At 41.1% G+C, this 22,494-nt stretch overlaps 1 protein-coding gene across 2 annotated transcripts in view; it reads right to left on the reverse strand.

The window, feature by feature from the left end:
- Window positions 1-22,481, reverse strand: part of CAMTA1 (calmodulin binding transcription activator 1) — a 690,646-nt gene extending 668,165 nt beyond the window's left edge. For both annotated transcript variants that reach the window (XM_088147580.1, XM_088147581.1), the window contains exons 1-2: window positions 22,182-22,481; window positions 2,494-2,612 (exon numbers count right to left, since the gene is read on the reverse strand). In XM_088147580.1, coding sequence (XP_088003706.1) covers window positions 2,494-2,612; window positions 22,182-22,206 — 144 coding nt within the window. In that variant the 5' untranslated portion in view covers window positions 22,207-22,481. The remainder of the gene's footprint in view (window positions 1-2,493; window positions 2,613-22,181) is intronic.
- Window positions 22,482-22,494: the final 13 nt, after the last annotated feature.

The raw sequence follows: 22,494 nt of genomic DNA on the forward strand, positions 1-22,494 counted from the left end.
ATTGTATGTTTATTTCAGTGGGACCAGTTCAAGCATTTCTGAAACCAATTGGGTAGGGCAGCAGGATTTTGAACCAAACGATTTAAAAGAAATTCCATTTTAATCAGTATGTATTTCCATCACACGTTTAAAGGAAAGTTGCCTATGCTAATCATCATCTTTATTTATGTCCAGTATTCCTATGCCGCCACGATTACACATCTCTAGGTGGTTCACAATCAAATCATAAAAGCAATAAAAACTATCAACATCCTAATACTTCACATAAAACACCAGTACATTTAAAATGGCCCACTGCTGATCAGATAGGAAGCACAGACACTGATCTTCAAAGGCCAGTCGGAAAAGCCATATTTTAACCACTTTCCAAAATGTGATTAAAGTGGGGACTAGCATGATGGGGGGGGCATACTTCAGAGGGTTTAGGCAACAATACAGAAGGATTAGTCCCAAGATGCTGCCTTTGACCTTCCAAATTAAGTGTACTCACTGCATTCCCTCTCAACCAGAACCGACAGCCTGGCCAGAGTCAACTTGGAAAAGAGGGGTGTCCCGGGCCCTTACCCTGTATGGTTGTATAAGTTAAAACCAGAACCTTGAATTGAACATGGAAACCAGTGTAATGATCAGTGAAATCAGTGTAGAGCTTGCAAAATAGGTGCTATATTGCTGAATCAGCTTACACACATCAGTCTGTGTGCAGCCTTCTGTATTTTGCATCAATTGCAGTTCCTGGGTAACATTTTCTCACAAGGAAGCTACAAACACCATGCCATTCTGAATGGCAAAATATTAAATGAAAAAAGGTTTGATTCCAAATGTCCTGCTACAGCTGTTTCTGCCCACTTTAGAGAGAAATAAACGTGCCCTAAGGCAGCAAAATAAATGAATTATGCCTATGGCCTACAATTCAAAAAAGAGCACCTGCACAGACTCACAAGATAAACGCCATTCTGGTAACAAAAGCAAAATGCAACAGGCCTTGTGCTACTGTTCCATATAGGAGATACAGTTAACTGAGCACAGGTCCTTTTCACAGGTTTATGGAAGGCTCTTGCACCTGTTCTCTCTCCTAGCACATGAATCATGGTGCATTCGTACTTGAGGGACTTCCTCAACACCACTGCTAGTCCCCTTTCCAAGGAATGTAGACCGAACCAAATCCAAGGAGCAGAGATACTAACTATACCTATACAATTTGGGATCTTCCTCTTATTTCTTGGAAGGTTCCTACCATGATCTTAAAAATGGTGAAAATAATGTGTTAAACAGTTTGAGGAGGCACCAAAAACCTTTTGTAATTTTCTCATTGTCCCTGGGGGAAACCAAGGTTTAATACAGCTTGCAATTTTTTCCCCCACATCTCTGGAAAGTAGGTAGTGTTACTATCAATAATGGTCAATACCATGGACCCAATCCTGCAAAGAAAAATGTTCCCTTAAACCACTATTGCAGGAGCTTCCACTGAAATAAATGGATAATATATTGTGCCTACCATTTCACTATGAAACCTTCAGAAACAGGTCGCCAACAACCAAATGCAGTAAAGCATATCTTACAAATAGACAGATCAACTATTTTGTCCTCACAAAGACAGTTAGTCACATCAGTTTCTGACCTTTCAAAAATAACTGATTCTTATGAAATCTAAGATCACATCTAGGAAGTATGTAGAGAAGACAAAGTTAGCCAGCAGGAGTTCTAACTACATTAGTTTCCAAAGCTGCTTCTATAAAATGAATAAATAAAAACGAATGCACAGGGCACAATTCAAGGAAACCAACTGCACTCATGTTTGTTAATACATTGTTCCATTCACTCCACACCTGACAAATATTTCTAGATGCAAAAAAAAGAGAGAGAGAGAGAGAGAGAGAGAATATTCATTCCTTACATGTAAAGCGTACTTTTTAAAGTAAGATACCTACTGAAAGGCCTGCATATATTGCAATTTTCACACCATGCTAAGTTTCATTGTTTATGTGAGTCACACTGGCTGGGATTTATGGAAACTCTAGATCAAGATATCTAGATTGGGAAGCCAACTTTGCACACTCTGAGATGCCATTTTAAAGACATTCCTAAACAAAAGAGATTATTATGCATTAGGGCCAGGAATTACCCTGCTTTTGGGAAGTTTTAGCATAATCTAACCCTTATCTTTATCAAATTAACACCTGAGATAATGCTGTACCAAAGCTACATTTTCATTAATTTCTGACAAATGTAAAAACATCAAATACACAGATTTTAGTTGTACCTGCGAAAGAAGTAAAATGCTAGACATACCAACGAATGCCAACATGTGCCAGATGAAGCAGAGTCTATGTTCTGTCTCTTTTAAAATTCACAGTAAATTATTTTCTATTATCTAATTGACAGAATTTGCAAAATAAACAGCTAGTGATGGTAGTAGAACATTTCTGATCGTAATTTTGACTCCAGTGTATAAGATTTCAAACCAGCCAGCGAAATCACAGAAGATCTAGCTACCTCGTTAGTGTTCCAACGGTGTCTCTCTTTTGGTAAACTGGAACATTTTGGTAGACATTCAAGAAGCTTTTTCGGTAAAAAGATTTTTACATGACTTCCATTGCTGTTCCCATGATCATCTAGAAGGAGAAAAGTAAAGATGATATATTTGCATGAGAAACAAGTATCAGAACTATTTGATATATTCCTCCTCAGATTCAAAAGGTCAAATCCATATGCACACAAATAAACTTCACTCTGTAATTTGTCATCTTAAAAATGCAATTTCTGACAAAAGAAAATTGTAACTCCCCAGCCACACAAAATAAATTGTCATCACTGTATGTCAATTCCTTGAAGTCAAAGTGCAGGCTCAGTTTATGAACTCAAGATTGAGCTTCCAACTTTACAAAGTTGCCATCAGCTTTCCACAGAGGTACTACATGAAATCTCATTCATAAAAGCAAATTTTAGAGAATTAAGTTGCAAGCAAACTGCTACGAACCAAGGTTTCCTATTCACCTTAACAACTGTAGTACTTTCTACTATACAGAACATTTTAGTCTTTTTATATAAAGCAGCCTTTTAAACTGCTGTCCCTTTGGGTACTAAGAAATGCAATGAGTACGGGCATATTGCAATGCATCCTGAACTCTGGTTTAGGACAAAACAGACCACAATTCAAAGCCAGCGTATTCTTTATTATTATGCAAAATATTTTTCTCCATCTGTCATTCTTGCAACATTCCATGTCAAAGATCAGATTCCAATAATTTACTAGGTTCTGGTAATGGATCATCTTAGCAACCAAAATATGCTGAGATTCTTAGCACAGTATGGCTTAACAACGTCACAACTGTTCCAGTTTCTGCCATGACAGGAAAAGATGATCAGAGGTCACAATAGGGACTACACTGGAAAGAAGGTTTTATTAAAAAATAAATAAATAAATAAAAATTTAGCTTTTTCAATCAACTCAAAACCCAAAGCCATTGCTGGTAATATCCTATCAGGATCAACTGAAAATGCACCAAAGTGAGGATCTGATTTAGCAGATTTTACTTGTTATTCGGTAAGCAAACTAAAAACCCACCATGTTTGTTTCAAGGTTTTCTAATAGCAGCTGAATTAAAATATCAGATTATGGGGAAAATCAATAAAGAACACAATAGGATTTAATTATACTTAATTTTGCTTTGATCTGCAGTCAGATGGAATAAGAACTAATTTTTTATTTGACTTGCAGCCAATTAGATGATTTGATTTTGTATGTGTACATGCAAATGTGTATTTTAGGTTTAGAAGTTACTCCTGTTTACCACACCTGTACACTTACAGAAACACACACACACACACACACACACACACACACACATATATATATATATATGGTTCCCAGGGATAACCATCTCTGAAATTGCCCGACATCCACTAATTTTTACAAACAATGAATTTTTAACAGTGAAAATATTCAATTGAAAACCTGCAGATAACAATGGCATTGAACTCCTCCCATCGCTGGGCTCAGACCCGGACAGAGCAGTCTATTCTAGCCCAAAGCAGCAGCAAGTTAATTACATAATCACCACTTTTTATTGGTTTTTGTTTGTTTGTTTTCCTTTTACTTTATAAACAGAGCACAAAAGCCTTTCTATAATACTGTGTGTTCTCTGTCTTACTAAAGAAAAGGAAAGGGGAGCCATGCATGCTGTACAAGCAACCAACAGTTTATTTCTCTCTCAATAATAGCAACACACCAGCTGTGGATTGAGCACGTTAGAAAATATCACATTTGAACCCAAGAGACAGCTGATTAATAAACTCTGTAGGAAGTGCCTATTCAAGAGGGCTCTGTTTGTTTTGCAAGAAAGAAAAACTAGCATCATATTCTGCTGCAAAGTAGATTATCTTCAGTTGACATTTCCAAATGTTTTTTCTCCCTTCATCTTAACAAAGAATAAAGGCATTTCATACAGCGTGTAGCACAGCACTTTGGGAAGGCTTCTTTGCTAAGATCAGCTACATCAGAGCAATAAATACTCCAAAAATGTGAACTTCAGAACAGAGGGAAGGGTAGGATCAAATAAGGTTCTCCATGTACAATTCTCAACAGGAAAAAAAAAAAGAGTTGGATATTTTTTCCTTCCCTAAATCTGGGCCGAGGCTTTGCTTATACATCAGAACACCTTTAAGCAAAAATGTTACACCTTTGAAACTTTCGCCTGGCATATGCATAGAGGGAAAGAATATGGGCATTTTGAAATTAGTTTATCTACTGACCCCCGGATAAAACTATTTTTAAGACATACTTTGAACAGATGCCAGCAAATAATGGAAATAATACCTCACAGTATTCATGAAGAAATGGAAAATTTACTTACACAAGCTAAAATACAGAGCTTTGATCTGGATATACTGGGATGTGCACCGTTTTTGGTCAATTCCAGAATTAAACTGAGCTGCACTGGACAATTCTGTGGTTCCATAAGACAATATGAGATGCAAATTGGCTCTGGGTGTGCTTCAGAACTTCAGGGGTACTGTTTAAAGTCAAAGATGAACTTTCTCATAAAACATTAACAGCTGTTAATGTGTTTCCCATGCTAGTCAAGGGGAGACACAGAGCTCTGATCTTCCATATCAAACTAAATTGGACAGCCTTTCATCCAAATCACCAAATGGGCTTGTGGTAGGTCCATATTTCTAATACAGTGGTACCTCGGGATACGAACTTAATCCGTTCCGTGACTCTGGTTGCAACTCGAGTTGGTCTCAAGTCGAGGTAAAGTTTCCCATAGGGTTCAATGTAAATCCGGTTAATCCGTTCCGCCCTCCGAATTTGGTCGCAACCCGAGGCGAATTTCCCCATAGGGTTCAATGTAAATCCAGTTAATCCGTTCCGCCCTCCGCCCGAATTTGGTCACAACCCGAGGCAATTTCCTCTTCAGAGCCTGACTCCCGCCAAGCCTGCTCTGCATTTTCTTTGGAGCCATGCTAACACGCACACCAAAAACCTTCACAAAACACCGCAAAACACACCACGAGCCTCACCGAACATCTCCTTGCTACCGCGACCTCGCCCACAGGAAGCCACGACTGCGTGACAGCAGGGAAAATGGCCGCGGATCCGGTTCGTAAGTAGAGGCAAGTTCATAACCCGAGGTAAAAATTTCCTGCCGAAGCTGGTCGTAACCCGAAATGTTCGTTAGTAGAGGCGTTCGTATCCCGAGGTACCGCTGTATACACATTATAAGGAAAAAATAATCCTTAACCAGTAGGAAATGAATGACATATGGATGCAGACCTTTGGAGTAACAGAGGAATATTATTCTTACTCTGTAGATGAAACATAAAAAGAATGAGCTACCCAGCTGAAATATAAAACACATAGTACAGGCACATTTTTAAAGGCATTTTAGAACTGTAGGTGAGGAGTAATGACAGAAAGCTGCAATAGCTCCTATCAAGCTCAGTACACAGTATCTCAAATATTTTTTTCCTCAAGAGGCCTCTAAACCTGTAAAACTTATCCTGTACTTTCCATCACTTGAGAAACATAAATTAAGGAATATGTTAGTCATCATACAAGTGCAGGCACAGACCCTGAAGTTGTAGAAGCTGAAAAAATACAGTGTGATCGCACTACTAAAGCAAGGGCAAACTAGCCAAACGTTATGCACACTCACAGCAAAGTCACTTCTGTTTGCACTCCAACCTGGAATCTTCAACAGCTAAGAGCACCACACCAACTATATTCACATCACACCCTAGACTAAAACAAAAAGTGGGGTAGATTTTGTGACTTGCAGGTTATGGAAACCCAATCATTGTCTTAGCATATTGTGCAAACAGCCCATCACATTAAGCAATAGTTTGTTTGGACGTTCCACAGGAAGGCACCTCTTGGCTTCATTAACATGATTTTAGGATGTAACATATTGTAAGCACCCAACATCTGAATTTTAAACCTTTACAGAAAATGAATTACCGGGTTTTGAATCAAAACCAATTTATAGAATATATTCAAAACAAAAAATAGTCAAAGATGCAGAAAGTAATAGAAGAAAAGAAAAGGAAAAGATTCTATTGCTTTGCCGGGCACTGCTGTTACTCACAAATATCTCCTTCACCAAAACAAAACAAACGCCACCCAGTAGCTTCTAGCCAACTGATTAACTCCACACCAAAGACTAGATAGGAGGGATCAGCAAAGGCCTCTTACCCATTTGCATGATGTCTGCATTTTTAATCTACCAGCTCTTTTTCAAATGATCTTCACTTTGTTTGGAAGGGTAACAGTTATATACATAAGCCAGAATGACTCACTTATCCCTAGGAGCATAATCATGTAGCACAGCTTTATATCCTTTCTGTTTGTTACTTAAAGCTGTGTTTCTCAACCTTGGCAACTTGAAGATGTGTGGACTTCAACCCCCAGAATATGGTTGTCTGGGGAATTCTGGGAGTTGAACAGTGGATTTCCTATTGTAAGCCTATTTCAATATCCAAGTTTTGGTTTAAAGTATTTTGTTTTTAAAAAATGGGAAATGTGTACTCCACCATATGATCGTCAACTCAGTTGACCATAATAGTTAACTTAAAATATGTATACCTTGCTTTTCTATCCATTCAGATCAACAAAGCAAGTCCTACAAATGGGACACAGTTGAAGAATCAGAAACAAAGGCCTAGGTGAATATGCAGACCTACATATTCCATTATGCAGACTTACAGCTAATTTTACCATTTCAAAAGCAAGACATTTGCTTCTACATACCTAAAGGACCCCCACAATTGCCATAACTATGAGCTGCAATTTGTCACACAACCCAGAAGGGATGCCTTATACCTCACGTTAGCCTTGACTCCTGGAAGTTGTTTTGGGCAGCAACAAAGAACTTTCACCAATTTGAGAGTTTAGTGCTCTCTGCAATGTTCTCTAGAAATCCTTCTTAAAGAAGCCAAACCATTTGTCCATCTGATAAAAAGGAATGCCCTACATTTCACACTACTGCAGTTACTATAAGTTATGTATCTTTTACCACTACATCGCCTTGCAACCAAAAACATTGTTCTCACCACGCATCGTAGCAACCCTATCAATATCCAACAACCTCCCGTCCCTAGAGGCTATTTGGATCAGTCAATACTGTTAGAACTTGGACTTTAATGTTCTTGGTGAGCCTGCAAAGTCCTTTATCCCTGATCTGTATCACAAGATGTTCTAGATTTATATTTGGTGTACTTAACCTTATTTTCAGTGTCATCATCAGATCTAAGAGAGGGATAACCTGTACTTTAATTCATGGGCAAGAGGCAGGATGAATCATAAAGAACTACAACTATTCCTGGCTCAGGGTCACAACTGTATTTTTGTCCCAGTGTGTACATATATGAGTGCAAACATTTGAGGGGAGGGTAATAGAGGTTTTGGACTTTGTAACCACTATTTTCTTCCTTGGTTTTACTATATGTCTTCAGGAATCATCTCAGGTCCAGAGTATAAATGGTAAATATCTCCTGTAGTACAAATGCTTAATGGAGCTGACCATGTGAGCTGTATTAATGACTCCTGTACTATCTGGTAGCTAACCTTGTCTGAGGTAAGCAGGATTGGACCTAGTTAGCACTTGGATGGGAGATGAGCACAGAAAGTGAAAAGCAGGCCAGAAGGTGACGATGACAAATCACTCCTTATTGTCACCAGGAAAACAACACTAGCCTATTCATGTAGTCACCTACAGTCTAATTCAACTCAAAGAGTTTACTTTTTTCACCCTGTGTATTTTAACAAATTAAGTATGTGGAAGAATTGTTTGGAAACTGGTTTCTTCAAGGGTTCTACTACTTTGGCTACTACTGGAGAGAAGTTTTGTTCCCCCTCAACCTGCCATATTTATTCCCCCTCAACCTGCCATATTTATTCCTGGCTTGTTTGATGGGGAGTAGGAGACCCCAGAAGCTTAACTCTGTCCTCAACCTAAATTCTTACTTAGTATGGCAGGTAGCCACACAGACTAGGAATTCTGGGAGTTTTAAACCCAACATGTTGGGAAGAGACCACAGAGCAAAAGGTTGCTTTGAAGAGTCAAAGTTTCTTATAAATGTTAATCATGGCATTTCAATAACTTGTAACAGCATTCAAAATACAGTCACATAATTTCTCATCGTCTACAGATAACTGGTTCTTCACAATCAACATTCAGGTGATTCATACAAATGTTGACAACAACCAGCCTACTTCCAAATATAAAAGGAGCATGACTGATGAACCTTCCACAAAGCTGACAAGCATTATTCCCAGCTTCATAAACTTTTCCCACAAGCACACCCACTCCATTCGACTATCGAGACTACATGATATGAACATTCTTTTTTCTTTGATGAACATTTAGCAATGTGGCCTTCAAAGCAGACACTGAAAAAATTAAACCACTTTTGTTTAATTCTTCCAAGATGTGATAAATCTCTGTCTAGGCTGTTTTTTCTTCATATCATCAGGTGCTGGGAGATTATTTTGTAAGAAGCAGCATCCAATAGTAATAATACTCACCTCTGCCTGAAATGCCTTATGTAGAGAAGAGCTCTACGTCCTATGAGCAATTAACTATTTTGGGCGAAAATAAGTTACTCCTACTACTTTTATTAAGCAGGTCTTCACAAAACTCTTGGCTGCTCTGTTCAAGATGGTTCCAGTGCCAACAAAAATAGCTACATCAGCTAAAGCTTTCTGATGTCTATTATCCCACACATTTTGATTAGGTCACATACAAGTAAAGCTTATCAGATTCAATATACTGTATTTATCAGACAGAGTCAAGCAATAGGTAGCAGTGGGCAGTCTTTCTCCAAATTCCTACAGTTAGGCAGCAAAAAAAATTAATGAACTTACTGCCTTTAGGCAAAATTTTTAGTTTATTCCTCAAGGCAATTTTGGAATTTAGAAAAGCATTTCTGAAAGAGGAAATAAAAATGTAATTGGAGACAAATTGGAGCTCAGTTAAAGTTTTGAAGTTTTGAAAAAAAATCTGGTTATTTATTTATCTGGCATTTGGTTTTCTTCAATTGCAAATAAGTTGTCTAATTCTAACAAGTTTTCATTACAAAGCAATCATGCGGTGGAAGAGCTCTGTGATTCAATTATTCTCGCACAACTAACTGCTTCTACCTAGTCAAAGTTCTTGACTCACACCACCATACTCTCACCTGGAAAGAGTCAAAGCAGGGATGAAGATGAAGGCATGCACAGAAGTGTCTAGGCCATGCTATGCCCACTGTTCTAGCACCTATGAAGCATTCACCTCTCCATTTATCTGATGCATAAGATAGACAGGAAACCCAAAGCACATAGAGGAAGTCTCTGAGTAAGATCAAAGATATCTAAGAATATTCTGAGGGGGGAGAGGGTGAGTCTGAAAGCAGTAGTATTGTTAAAAATAGCCATCTGGGTGACAGGCTGGAGGCTTTTCACGTACTGGAAAGCAAGAATATAAACCAGTGCAGTTTTCAGCAATAACCTGGGGAGAAAAAAACACTGTTCTTTTTTGTATCAAATCCAAGAGGGACTGCATTGCCCATTTAGGTTTGTGCTTGGGCACCTGGTTTCCAAACCCTGCAAAATTATTTGCAGTGAGATAAGAATCTGTGGGGTTTAAAAAGTTAACAAAAATGAACCACATTTCATAAATATCCAAGTTCACGCTCAGCCATGGCAACTGAGTGACTTGGACCAGTTGCACTTTCTCAGCCCAGCAAATTTCACAGCATTTTGGGAATAAAACAAAGGTAATGAATAACCCAGAATTAAATTTTAGATAGAAACAACAGTGATGGCATTTTGTTCACAGTGTTGAGAAGAGGATTGAAAATAAAATATATTAAAAAATCAAACCCAAATAAAACTGCAAAAGCAAAAACCTCATTTGTTGAAGATGGGTTTGCTCAAGAGAAAATCCCTCATCACCTGAACTATGGAAAAACGAATATTAACCCCATTCAAGTGTCTCACAAATTCCTTTTAACAATGTCAGAAAATTTTCTATAGGTAGTCCTTAGTTAACAATGGTAATTGGGACCAGAATTTCCATTGCTAAACAATGTGGTTTTAAAGCATGTCACGTGACTGCATCGCTTAGCGACGGAAACCCTGGCAGTCCCCATTGCCATCGTTAACCGAATCCCACCAGTCATTAGGCAAGAACCCACCCCGATTCAAGCCATTCCCAGCTTGGTCCCTCCCAGCCCTGGGCCTTGGTAAGGTAAGGGACTGCCTCCTCTTCAACTCCCCCCACCCACCTATCTCTGCCCTTTTGGCCACCCTATACAGCTGCACTCCTCCATGGCAGGGCCAGTGGCACTGGGGCTGAAGTAGAGGCCCGGGGCCTTCTCAGCCGGCTGCTACCACTCCCAGGCCTCTACTTCAGCCCGGGCACCACTGGTGCTGCCGCCACCACCACGAGTGCCACCTCAAGCCCCACACCATGGCCAGCCACTCCAGTGCCACAGCACAAAGCCCCAGCCACCTTACACCCCAGCGGCTCTGCCACACCCAGCTGACCTTCATATTTTTCTTCCACTTGCTGCACACCCGGCCTGGCCCTATGTGAAGCAGCTGCTGGCCACGCCAGGCCTTCTTCCCAAGGCTGCATGCACCATTCTTGCAATGCTTCAGAAGGCTTCTGAGGCCTTCCGAAACCTTGCAAGAAGGCCGCACCCAGCTTTCTCCAAATCATGTGCGCCCTTCTTGTGAGGTTTCGGAAGGCCTCAGAAGCCTTCTGAAGTATTGTGAAAATGGCATGTGCAGCCTCGGGAAAAAGGCCTGGTGCGGCCAGAAGCTGCCTCGCACAGAGCCAGGCCAGGCACGCCTTGTCAGCAGTGGGAGGAAGAAGACAGTGAAGGTCAGCTGGGCGCAGCAGGGCTGGCATAGCGCAGGGTAGCTGGGGCTTTACGCTGTGGGGCTGGCCATGGTGCAGGGCTTGAGGCAGCACTCCTCAGCAGCAATGGCAGTGCCCGAGTTGAAGCAGAGGCCCAGAGGTGACAGCAGCTGGCTTAGATTGCTGAAGTTCCCAGCCTCTACTTTAGCCACAGTGCTGCCAGCACCACCAGTGCCGCTGTGCAGGGGGCTAAAAGGGCAATGATAAGGGGGAGATAGGCGAGTAGGCGGAGTTGAAGTGCCCCCATGGTTGTAAGTGTGGGTGGGCTGCCAAGCACCCGAATTTTGATCACGTGACTACAGGGGTGCTGCAATGGCTGTAACTTCAGGGACCAAGCGTTAGTACCATACATTCAGTGCTGCCATTACTCCGAATGGTCGCCGAACAAATAGTTGTTAAGCGAGTACTACCTGTATTACAAAAAGAAATTTGAGATTATCCTTCTCCTAAATACAGAACAAACTGAGGCTTAGCGTTGTACTTCATATTTAGCTAAAGGGATCACAAGGCAGAAGAGGGTAAGTGTAAAACAAGTTCTCATTTACAAAGCATGTGAATCCACTTTATGAATCAACTCTCTTCCCACTCTGGGTCCCCATAAAGCTTTGGTTCCAATCTGTTTCTCCAAAGCTCCAGTGTTACCAAAGGCCCTGCGGTGGCAATTATGTGAACTGCTTGACTGGGAAAGGAGGGCTTGAAGGTCTGCTTTATAATTGGAAATTACCCTTGTAATCCAACCCCCACTAACCAACCCAGTCACAGACTTGGAGGGGTCAAGGGACCTGGAGAGATCTAAGTTTTACCATTTGCTATACCCAGAGCAGTTGTGTAACAGCACTAAGCTAGCTGATTTGTTCCAGTATCTTACTTATTCCACAGAAAACATCAGTGAATTAATCCCTTATACTTTCCCTTCACTTGGAAAACACTTTCACAAAAGGGCATCGCCAGCCATCTGGCACAGGCATTTCCCAACATAAAGGCTACTATTGCTGCAGATTCCATCACAACCTGCACCAAACCAACCAGGTTTCAGTATGGCTTTCCTGCACATTTCATTTCCAATCTGAAGAAAAGCAGAATATTACCTGATTGTACTTTTTCTATATTGGACTATGGAAGACCAACATTCAGTTTCTCTGAAACTCACTCTAGCCTACTTCCACAACAACCCTTGAACCCTGAACTTGGCCCCCAAATAAGATTTTTTTGATAGAGATCTCACACTTAGAGGAAAAGGTTCCTGTTACTTACATACTCTCAAGCAATTGTTAAAGCTCAATCTCCTTGATCTCAATCTACACCAAAGCATGGATAGATTAATAAGATTTTTGCTAAAGTAGTCCCTTTAAACACCAAGAAAACAGACTGCAATCCTAAACAGTGTCAGCCAATGCCACCGGCACTTATACAAATCCAATCCTAAACCAATAAAGGAATCTTTCACAAAAACATACAGTTCTAAAAACTTCTGGGAAGTCAGCAAAGAGGATAGGACCCTCTGTATACGATCAAATAAAACAGATGATGATATAAGGCAGAAAAATATTCTACTACTTTGTCTACCAAAATGTTTTCATTTCCATTTCTTAATGGAATGGTCAAACTGGGAATTTCCTTATTGTAAATAACATTTTAAACTATTAGCATTATCTATGAAATATCTCAGTATTTTACACACAGCTCTTTGGACATGCTACAATTAACAGGTTTAAAGTTTTTTTTTTTCCTTTTCATAAAGTAATGTAATGAATTGCCTGGTTTAAAAGTGTTCACAAGTGGTCTAATAATTTCTAGGTGATGCTTTGATTTAAAAAAAAATACTTTAGCCATATTAAATATGCTTTGCTAACTCAGAATTTTAGTTCAAATAGTCTGGATAATGGAAATATATTTTGAGAGACTTATGCAGCATAGAAAATTAAGATAGCATTTTTTGTTTGCTTGCTTTATTTACTAAACTGAAGTCAGATAAATGCGGTAAATTAGATTGCAATCTATTTAGGACACTATTTGTGATTCAATGAAGAGCAATTAATTAGGCCACTACTACCCAGAATTTGTCTCATTTCCTTACATATCAATCTCTGTTAGTAGCCATCCTGCATCTGGTAGCAGTGAATCCTGTAAGTTAATTATGCAAAGCGCAACAAATGAGTTTTCCCTGGACCAAACTGAATCAGCTACCTATCAACCTCATATTCTAGTATTTTAATATTGTAAGATAGGGAGATAAGTCTATATCCACATTTTGCATAATGTTATAAAATCTTTCCTCATCAAATATCACCTCAAATACTTTAGCCTTTCCCTGATATGAAACGCCTTCAAAGTCTTTTATCACATTGGCTGCTCATTATAATTTTTCAGATGAGGCAACAATATCTCTCTAAACAGTATTCTAAATAGCTGCACAAATATGTGCATTGAAAAACTAGGCTCTGCCAAAGTTAAAATAAAATTCTGTTCCTCGTCTGCCACTTATCCAGTAATGCAAAGTGGAAAATTTTCAAGGTTTTCTTTCGGCTAAAACACTCCATCCAATTTTTCCTATGCAAAGGAGGAAAATAGCTACAAATTACCTAATAGGCATAAGATAATCTACACCAGAAAAAAAATCAGATGAAAACTAAAATTATCCTAATCAGCACAGGTAAGTTTTCCAATTCAATTTTTTTTAAAAAAAGCCCACATCACTGCACATATTCAGAATGATGGGCTTTCATTCCCATCCCTGATCATCTACAGCAGGGAACTTGCCATTTTTCACCAATGCAATCATTTCAAAATGGGATACTGTATTGAAAAGAACTGACAGGTTATGAAAAAACAAGCAAGTTGTCTTGAAGTCATTCAGGACTAAATAGCTTTCTAATTGCCAAACACTGGAACCAAAACCCTAAATTATGCACCATGTGAGAGTATTCTCAAGTACAAAAACGTGAATATTGACTTCCTAGGGGAAAAAATGTGCAGAATCTCCATCCCTTTTCATTCAAAACCTTGAATTCTGTAATTTTCAAAACCTACCTAAGAGTTTGTGCCAGTTCTGGCTGATAATAGGACTGTCCGAAATATTTGGATAGGTTTCATAATACACAAGGGCAAACAAAGCATCTCTCTTCCAAATTGTTAAAGCAGCCTTCAGCAAACAAGTTGTGTGTGTGCCCATGCATGAGGAAGCCCTGACCAACAATCAAATCAGCCACACAAACCTTGCATAAGGTAAGGATGCTTTAATGATATGAAGAGGTGCATTGTTCTTGATTCCACATACAGTATAGGTGAAGCATTCTGAGTGCTTGCGCAGCCCACGTTGATGAACTTATTCAAATTGCAAAGACTTCATTCCCTAAAAGGAGCATATTTTCATTTTTAAAATTCGCTAACCTTCTCCAAAAGCTATTTATAGCTCGAATAGGGTACTTTTTGCAAGCTGGCAACCATGTAAAAAAGACTGATGGCAGGTCAGCTAACATCGCACTCCACGGTAGAGATCTTTCTGTCAACGATTTGCCATCCCCAGCATCTGGGCAGTCAATAGCATCAAAGTTCAGAGCCTCTTCCACAGTATCAGTTATGTACTACCTTTTGAGAAGGGAATCAAATCAGATAATCACAAGAAATTCTCTTCAAAGCTCAGATTCCAACATGTGTAAGGCCGTGGAGTCCTTGGGGTTCTCTGAGCTTGGCTGTTTTCTTGCAAATGTTTTGTTACTTGGCTAGGTAACATCTTCAGTGCTAGAACGGAGTGGAGTTTGTTTATATACACTGGCAGGGCAAGCCACTGTATATAAACAGAGAGCAAACTCCACTCTATTCTAGCACTGAAGATGTTACCTAGACAGGTAATGAAACGTTTGCAAGAAAACAGCCAAGCTCAGAGAACCCCAAGGACTCCACAGTTCAACCCTGAGCTACGCATATTCTCCTCTATGTATAAGGCCTTCTGTTCATCAAATAATACAAGCAGAGATCGTTTAAAGAAATACTGTCTTTAAATTAAAATCTCAGTAGATTTAGTATGGCTGTACAGTTCTTTGGACCAAATTCCAAGAAGGTGGTTTGAAGCCACACAGGACATACTCTCTATTAGCAATCCTTCAAAGCAGCCACATCTTTTCCCAGGATCACATGGCTGCCCTCTGCAACTGCCAAATGAACCTGGGAAAAGACACTGTTTTCTCTTTCTTCAACTGAACACAAAGCAGCTGCTTAATCCTAATATCTGATTCTGTATCAAATGCCTCAGCCCTCTGAAGTCGGTTTTACCACTACAGTTTCTGGAATACAGTCAGCCTACATTCTCCCTTAGCTTTAAATTGCTACCAAGATCTTCATCTTTCAGTGCAACTGCTCAATTTTGCCAGAACACAGCAATAAGCTGTTTCAAATCTGTACGATATTCAATTTAAAAAAAAATCTACTCACCAGGCAAGTGTAGTCACATGTCACCTAAACTGTCCCTTGTATCCAAGTATAATATTCTTTTTTCCCCCTAGATCATAATAAAAGACACAAGCCCCAAATGCTTCACAATCCAAGCAAATCTTTTAACTGGCAGCTTAGGAAAAGGGTTTTAACTCATAAAATCTACCACAGTATTTTTCCATGTTGTCGCTGCTTGGCAATACTGTAAAAGATATGAGAAAATGCTTGCATCAAAATGTTGGATTCCTGAAAACCCAAAAGGCCCATGAACATCAAAATGCATATATTTCAAAAATTCACAATTCAGCTTGCTAAAAAACTGTGTATTAGGGGGAAATAGTCCAAAATTACACACATTACAGAAAAGAATGCACAAAACTGCATTTTACTGTGGAAAATTACTTGTAAAAGATACACCAGGAAATGTACACTCAGGAAAGGGTGCAGAAAATGCAAACATCTGCAGTTAAGCTTTTCTTTTTGGCAGAAAAGATGACAGAAAAACCTCTTTAAAACAGGGTCTTCTAGCATGCATTTCAGTACTGTATTAGAACAGAAGCAAAAACCAAACTTCACACACTCATGGGAACATTCACTGGGCACACAGGTACTTTTCTTGCAGAAACACCCAAAGTTCTAACTATGAAAATAGGATAAGAATAATCTGTTGTGTTTCAATAAAAACGTCTCTCCTTGCCATCTTATCAAGGCTTCAATTAATAAGCACCTCGCTCCCTGAACAGGTTCCATAACACGGTCTTTAGTGGTAAAACAGCAAGTGGAATAGGATGAGTTTGTAACATTCAGCATCCTATCTTTTGGACAGGCCAACGCTTACTGCCAGCTTATCTGCCTAGCTCTATGGAGAAATCCTACACACCGTGAGGGCTTTTCTAAACCACTATATTGTGCTACCATTGTATCGTAGTTATATAGTCCATAGTTTACAATACAGTACAGAGACAGAATTGTATTTCTGAGGTCAGGCCACTTGATTTCACACACAGTTAAGTCCAGAGGTTATTAAACACTAAGTTTTATAAGTTAACTGGAACAGCATCTCCAATTATAAACAACTAGTGAAAACCTTGTCTTTGTGCAATCATTAAAAGAGAAATGGCTCCTTTTATACTTTTGACAGAGGTTAAGTATCATATGATTAAGCAGTAGACACTTTGCTGTATTTCTCCAGGAAAAGAGAGAAAGCAAGAACACTCATAAGATCAGCTCACTGCAATTACGACAAATATTTACTAAGTGTAGAAAAAATGACTATCCATTGTCTAGAACAACTTGAGCTTCTGTAAAGACAGTGTAACCCATTTAAGATTATGTAATAAACTTGGTTTCACTTAGCCACAGAATGATAATACCAAGGATATGATGTTCTCTCTCTCTCTCTTTCAAAGAAACAAAACTTGAAATATGGCAAGTACAGGGAAAAAAGTAATGAGAAGTAGCATGCCCAGAGGGTATTCAAGAAATAAAGTTCATAAGGAATATATTTTATTCTTTCTTATTTTGTAGGTGTTAATACCATCCTTCAAATTCATTTTATAGCTAGTGTTTACAGCTACTAGAAAAAAAAAATACCATGTTGGGACATTTCAGATGACCATCAGCATGAGAGAGTTATCATAACAGGAGGAAACAACAGGATGGAAACCAGTGCTTGCAATGAGTCTGCCTTAGTACTAAACTGTAGGAACAAACAGTATTGCTTTAACATGTTAACAGCTGAAGCTTTTTACCAACATGAAGCTTAACGCATTGTTCAAAGACACTGCAACTATTAGCCTGCATGAAATTCATTTGTTTTAAATAACAATAATTTGTTATTCAAAGTTAAAACTTGTTGTAGGACAGCCTCAGGAGGTTGAGAGCACCTACCTAATCACCTCTGGGCTTGGAAGCGAAGCAGAGTGAGATCTGGTTTGTCATCAGAAGACCACTCAGGTCTTCACAGACTAAATTGGGAAGCTGAAAACATCCTAGAAGGAACCAAGAGGAAACTATTTCTGAATTGCTACTAAGAAAATTATATGGATGTGCCCATGAAATCAGCAAGGTTGACTCAATTTTTACCTTACAACAAAATGACTTTTCAAATAGGAAAAATTGCGACTGAGCATCTATCTAAAAGCTTGAAAGGTACAACTACCACTCTCCGCTTACCCTGTTTCAGTTATATTATCCCAACTGACATCATTCTTACTGCGAGGATATACACATCCTGAAACCTGATAGATCCAATAATATGGACATTCAGAAATAATGAATTAAAGGTATCAAAGCAGTAGCTCAAAATTACTTTTAAAAACCCTACATTGGCCTACACTGTATGCTCAATATACAGAGCATCTTCTCAGAGCACTAGAAGTTACAAACCTTTGGAAAAGTTCTCAACAGCCTTCCTTGTCCAATCACTTTAACCTCCTAATCCTTATTTGTACATTAGTGGGTAAACAGTATAGCACAGTGTTTCTCAACCTTACCAACTTTGAGATGTGTGGACTTCAACTCCCAGAATTCTCTAGCCAGCTTGCTGGCTAGGGAATTCTGGGAGTTGAAGTCCACACATTTTAAAGTTGCCACGGTTGAGAAACACGGATATAGCATCTGGGACTGCTGAGGCAGTCTCATGCAAGCTCCAGTCGATGTTATATGGAATTTGCACTCAGTGTTATTTTACTTAGTGAAAAAGTTGATGGCAAGTACTAAAGGTGAATAATTTTTTCAGCCCTACCTATGTTCAGAAATAAGAGGATAATGTTCCTCACAAGGTTATGCAAATAACTGAAAAACTGCCACAGAAAGAAAATCACAACCTATGGGTTATTTTTTACGTCTGGGCCCTGATTTTTAATCTCAGCAGCACGCACCACCAACTTCTTACATGGATCTATTATTGCACCCCTATGGTTGAAGTTTGGACACTTCTCCCCAGTAAGTCACTTTCTATTTTATTACTTCTGAAGTCCTGAAACGCAATATGCAAAAAGGCAACTTTGGTTGTAATTGACAAATTGGCAAATGTGCATGGAGTCATGTCTTCAAACAGAGGAAGAACACTGAACCGTCAACTGTTCTACAGCTTAAATAAACCCAGAACATTTAACCCTTTAAAAGGTTTACTTACAAACTTATTTTAAAAAGCCATTAAGTGAACAGTCAAATATACTACCTCAATCTGTATTTTTAAAGGAATCTGCTAATATTTCCATTACAGATATCTCCAACAGTACATCACTACCCCCTTGTGGATATGAACTAAAAGCTGTTGCTTCTGAATTTCAAAACTATACTCTTTGGGGAACTTTCACCAGTAATTTTCAGGATTTACCTGTTTCACTCATAAATGTAACAATTATCAGCATGCATTAATTCAAAGACAAATCTGAACTCTCATCAGCCTTATTTTACATCAAACAAAAGTTTCATATGCTTTGAATAATGCAACAAAATTCCTTTGAATTATATAACATTGTTCTAAAATGTATTGTTCTATTATTGCCTATACCAAGAAAATAACTGATGTATTACTTTAGTCTGGGATAGAAAGCCTTTCATTCCGATCAAAACTATTTCAAAGCATATGATTAATATGATACCAAACGGGAGGGAGATGTGGATTAGAGAACGTGACAACTTCATTTTATAAGGCCTGCTGGTATTTTCTTCAGTGAAACAGCACAAGTTCTCAGTTAAAAAGGAGAGTTTTTTTCAATATCCAAAACAAACAGACTTCAGATCCACAGCTGCTTATGACTTTCACATCCCAGCTTTCTTCAATTTGGTGCCCATCAGATATCTTGACCTCCTACCCCCATCATCTCCAGCAGAAATAGAGGCCAGGAGGTTGAGGGATGACTACAATGTCCCTACCGTATTATTTTCATTACCATTTTCAGGCACTAGGTTATTTTCAGCTCAAGGCTTTAGCTACTAGCACATCAACTGCTCTAAAAATGACTTGGGTCAAAACATCTCCCCATACTCATCATGAACTGAAAAGAGCGGAAGCTCTTCTACCAATAGCTATTCCAAATATTTTGTAGGACAGAGGCAACTAATACAAACACGTTCCTGAAGATGTTATAAATACGTAGTATTGCCCTAGGTGAGATAAAACAAAGCAAACAAGGACAAACGCGAGTGTTGATTAAGCCCATCTACAACTACGAACATCTACTGATCTTTCCAATCAATAAGTACACACATTTAACTTTACAGGAGGAAGGAGATGGAAATATTGCTCAATAGGGCAACTTCTATGTACCAGTTGAAAAGCAAGGGAACCCAGAAGATGAACTCTCATTTTTTACAAGAAAGATTGTTTTTTAAAAACCTCCTTTCAGAAATGAGGCATATTTCATATCCTAATTCATTCTGCAGGCTCTTTCAGGAGAAATCCAGTATGAAAAAGAGGCAGGATTTGCCAACAGCCTATGTTAACCATGTTAAGTTTCTATGATGAACAGAAATTTCCACATGTGAAGCTGTCCTAGTCCTTCAACCCATCTTGCTTTGACTTATGTTCTTGCACTAGCTAAAAAAAAAAGTCTTCTGGCTCCTGAAAACCTGTCAAGGCTTTCCAAAAATCTCTAGTAGCCAAAGGGATTCTGCCAACTTTGCAGATGGCAGGAACTCAATCCAGGACCATCTATGCCCATTTTAAAAGCTACACCTACAATGACAGCATTCACCCCTTCTCCCTCACTTCTGAAGCACCTGAACAGATTACTCCACAGTTACAGTTTGCATGGATACCTTCAGGAAATAGCGGGAAATAGGTTCAGTCCTCCACATAAGATCACCAACACGTTGCCAACAAGTGAGGTGCGTAACTACAGGGTACATACAGTTCAGCAGCATTTAGACCATACCAGCAAGGATTGGTAGATATGTAGGAGAACCAAAACCGCTGCCCAGTGTGGATGGAATGAAAGCGCAATCAACCATTACAATATTTGCCCTCTCTCAACTATTTACATCAGGAAACAGAAGCAGAAATAAAATGAAGGTGTCAGTCCCTGCTCTCACTAGGTTTATACTCTACGCACAGAATACATGCACAGGGAGCAAAAAAAAAAAAGGCATTATATCGAAAGCACTGTATATAGGCCAATAATGAACCCAAATCATATGTATATAGAGAAAATCATTACACACAGACACACAGACACATGCACGCACGCGACTGCATCAATGTCAATTATTTCCCCTTCTCCATCTAGGAAGGAACAACCGGTCACAGATATTTCTGTATAGTACTACGCTTCATCGAGAAAGGTACTGAGGAGCATGTATAAGGGACTGAAAAGGTACAGAGTGATTTTTAAATTGCACATTGTGTTGGTTTTTCTTTACAGGTCCAGACGTAGGTCAACCTGTACCCTGGACTCCCAGCTCCCAGCAGCAACGCCGTGCCTCCTCTCTGAACCCCAACTCCTAATACTCCCATGAGCTGCCATGAGGAAGTGCCCTGCTCCCCCCTACGGGGAATTTTAGGCACCGTCCTCAGATGGCCCAGCCGTGGACCAAACGTTTCACTGGAGCAGGACGTGCCCTTGAGTGTTATGATGCCAATGGGGGGGCTCCACTCCTCCATTCCCGCACGCTTTCCCCCCTCGGGTGACCCCTGGAGGTGGCATCAAACCCTCGGCCAAGCACTTCACTTCGCCCGCGTTCCTCGCCACGCAGCCAGAGGACAGCGGGGCTCCGTTGCCCTTGCCAAGAAGCGGCCAGCGGGCAGCCCTTCCCGTCGGCGGGGGTCCCCAACTCCGAAGGCAGCGAGGGGGCTCGCCCGTCGGCCCCGGGCCGGTCCCGGGGCGCGCCCGCCCCGGCCCACCCGCGCCAGCAGCGCCCCGCCGCGGGGAGGCACCGACCCAGCCCGGGAGGACTTTCGCGGCGCTGCCGGGCCACGAGAACAGGTGGCCGAGCCCGGAGGGAGGGGGAGAGGGAGGGTCGCTCGGTCGCCAGGCAGCCGCGCACGGCCGACGCCGGGCCGCCCCGCGGGACGGGCGAGCAGCGCCGCCGCGCGAGAGAGGCGGGCGGGCAGGGAGGGGCTTCTCGCCAGCCGGCCGGCCGCCGCCGCGCCCCGCCCCCCACCCGGGAGGCGCCCCCGGCCCGCCCCTCCCAACTTTCGGTCCGGAGGCCGAGCCGGCGCCGCGCCCCCGAGGGACGGGCGCCCCTCGGCGAAGGGCGGGAAGGCGAGCAGCGGGAGGAGGAGGCGGCAATTCCGGAGGGGCCGCGCATGCGCGCCCCCGCGGGTCCCCTCAGTCAGTCCGTCGGTCCGCCCGGGCTTCCCTCAGGCCGCCCGGCCCCGCCGCCGCGCCCGCTCACCTTCCGGCTTGTTTTCGGCGGCCATTTCCCCTCCGCGCGCCACATCCTCCTCCGCCGCCTCCTCCTCGCGACCAGGATCCAGGCAGGCGCGCGCGCCGCTGCTGCTGCCGTCGCTGTCGCCGCCTCTCCCGCTGCCCCCGCCCCTTCCTCCTCCTGTTTCCGGTTCCGCTCCCGCCCGCCGCTCCGGCGGCCGTCGCCCCCTTCGTCCCCCGCGGCCTCGCCGCTGCTCGGGCGGCCGCTGCCTGCCTGCCTGCCTGCCTTCACAACGACCACCTCCACCGGGCCGGCCGCCGCCGCGCGCTCGCTGCCTTCA

The sequence above is a fragment of the Python bivittatus genome, unplaced genomic scaffold (assembly GCF_059951505.1).
Source record: "Python bivittatus isolate LINGU-HERP-01145 unplaced genomic scaffold, Pbiv_v1 ctg000510_np1212, whole genome shotgun sequence".
Taxonomy (NCBI): domain Eukaryota; kingdom Metazoa; phylum Chordata; class Lepidosauria; order Squamata; family Pythonidae; genus Python; species Python bivittatus.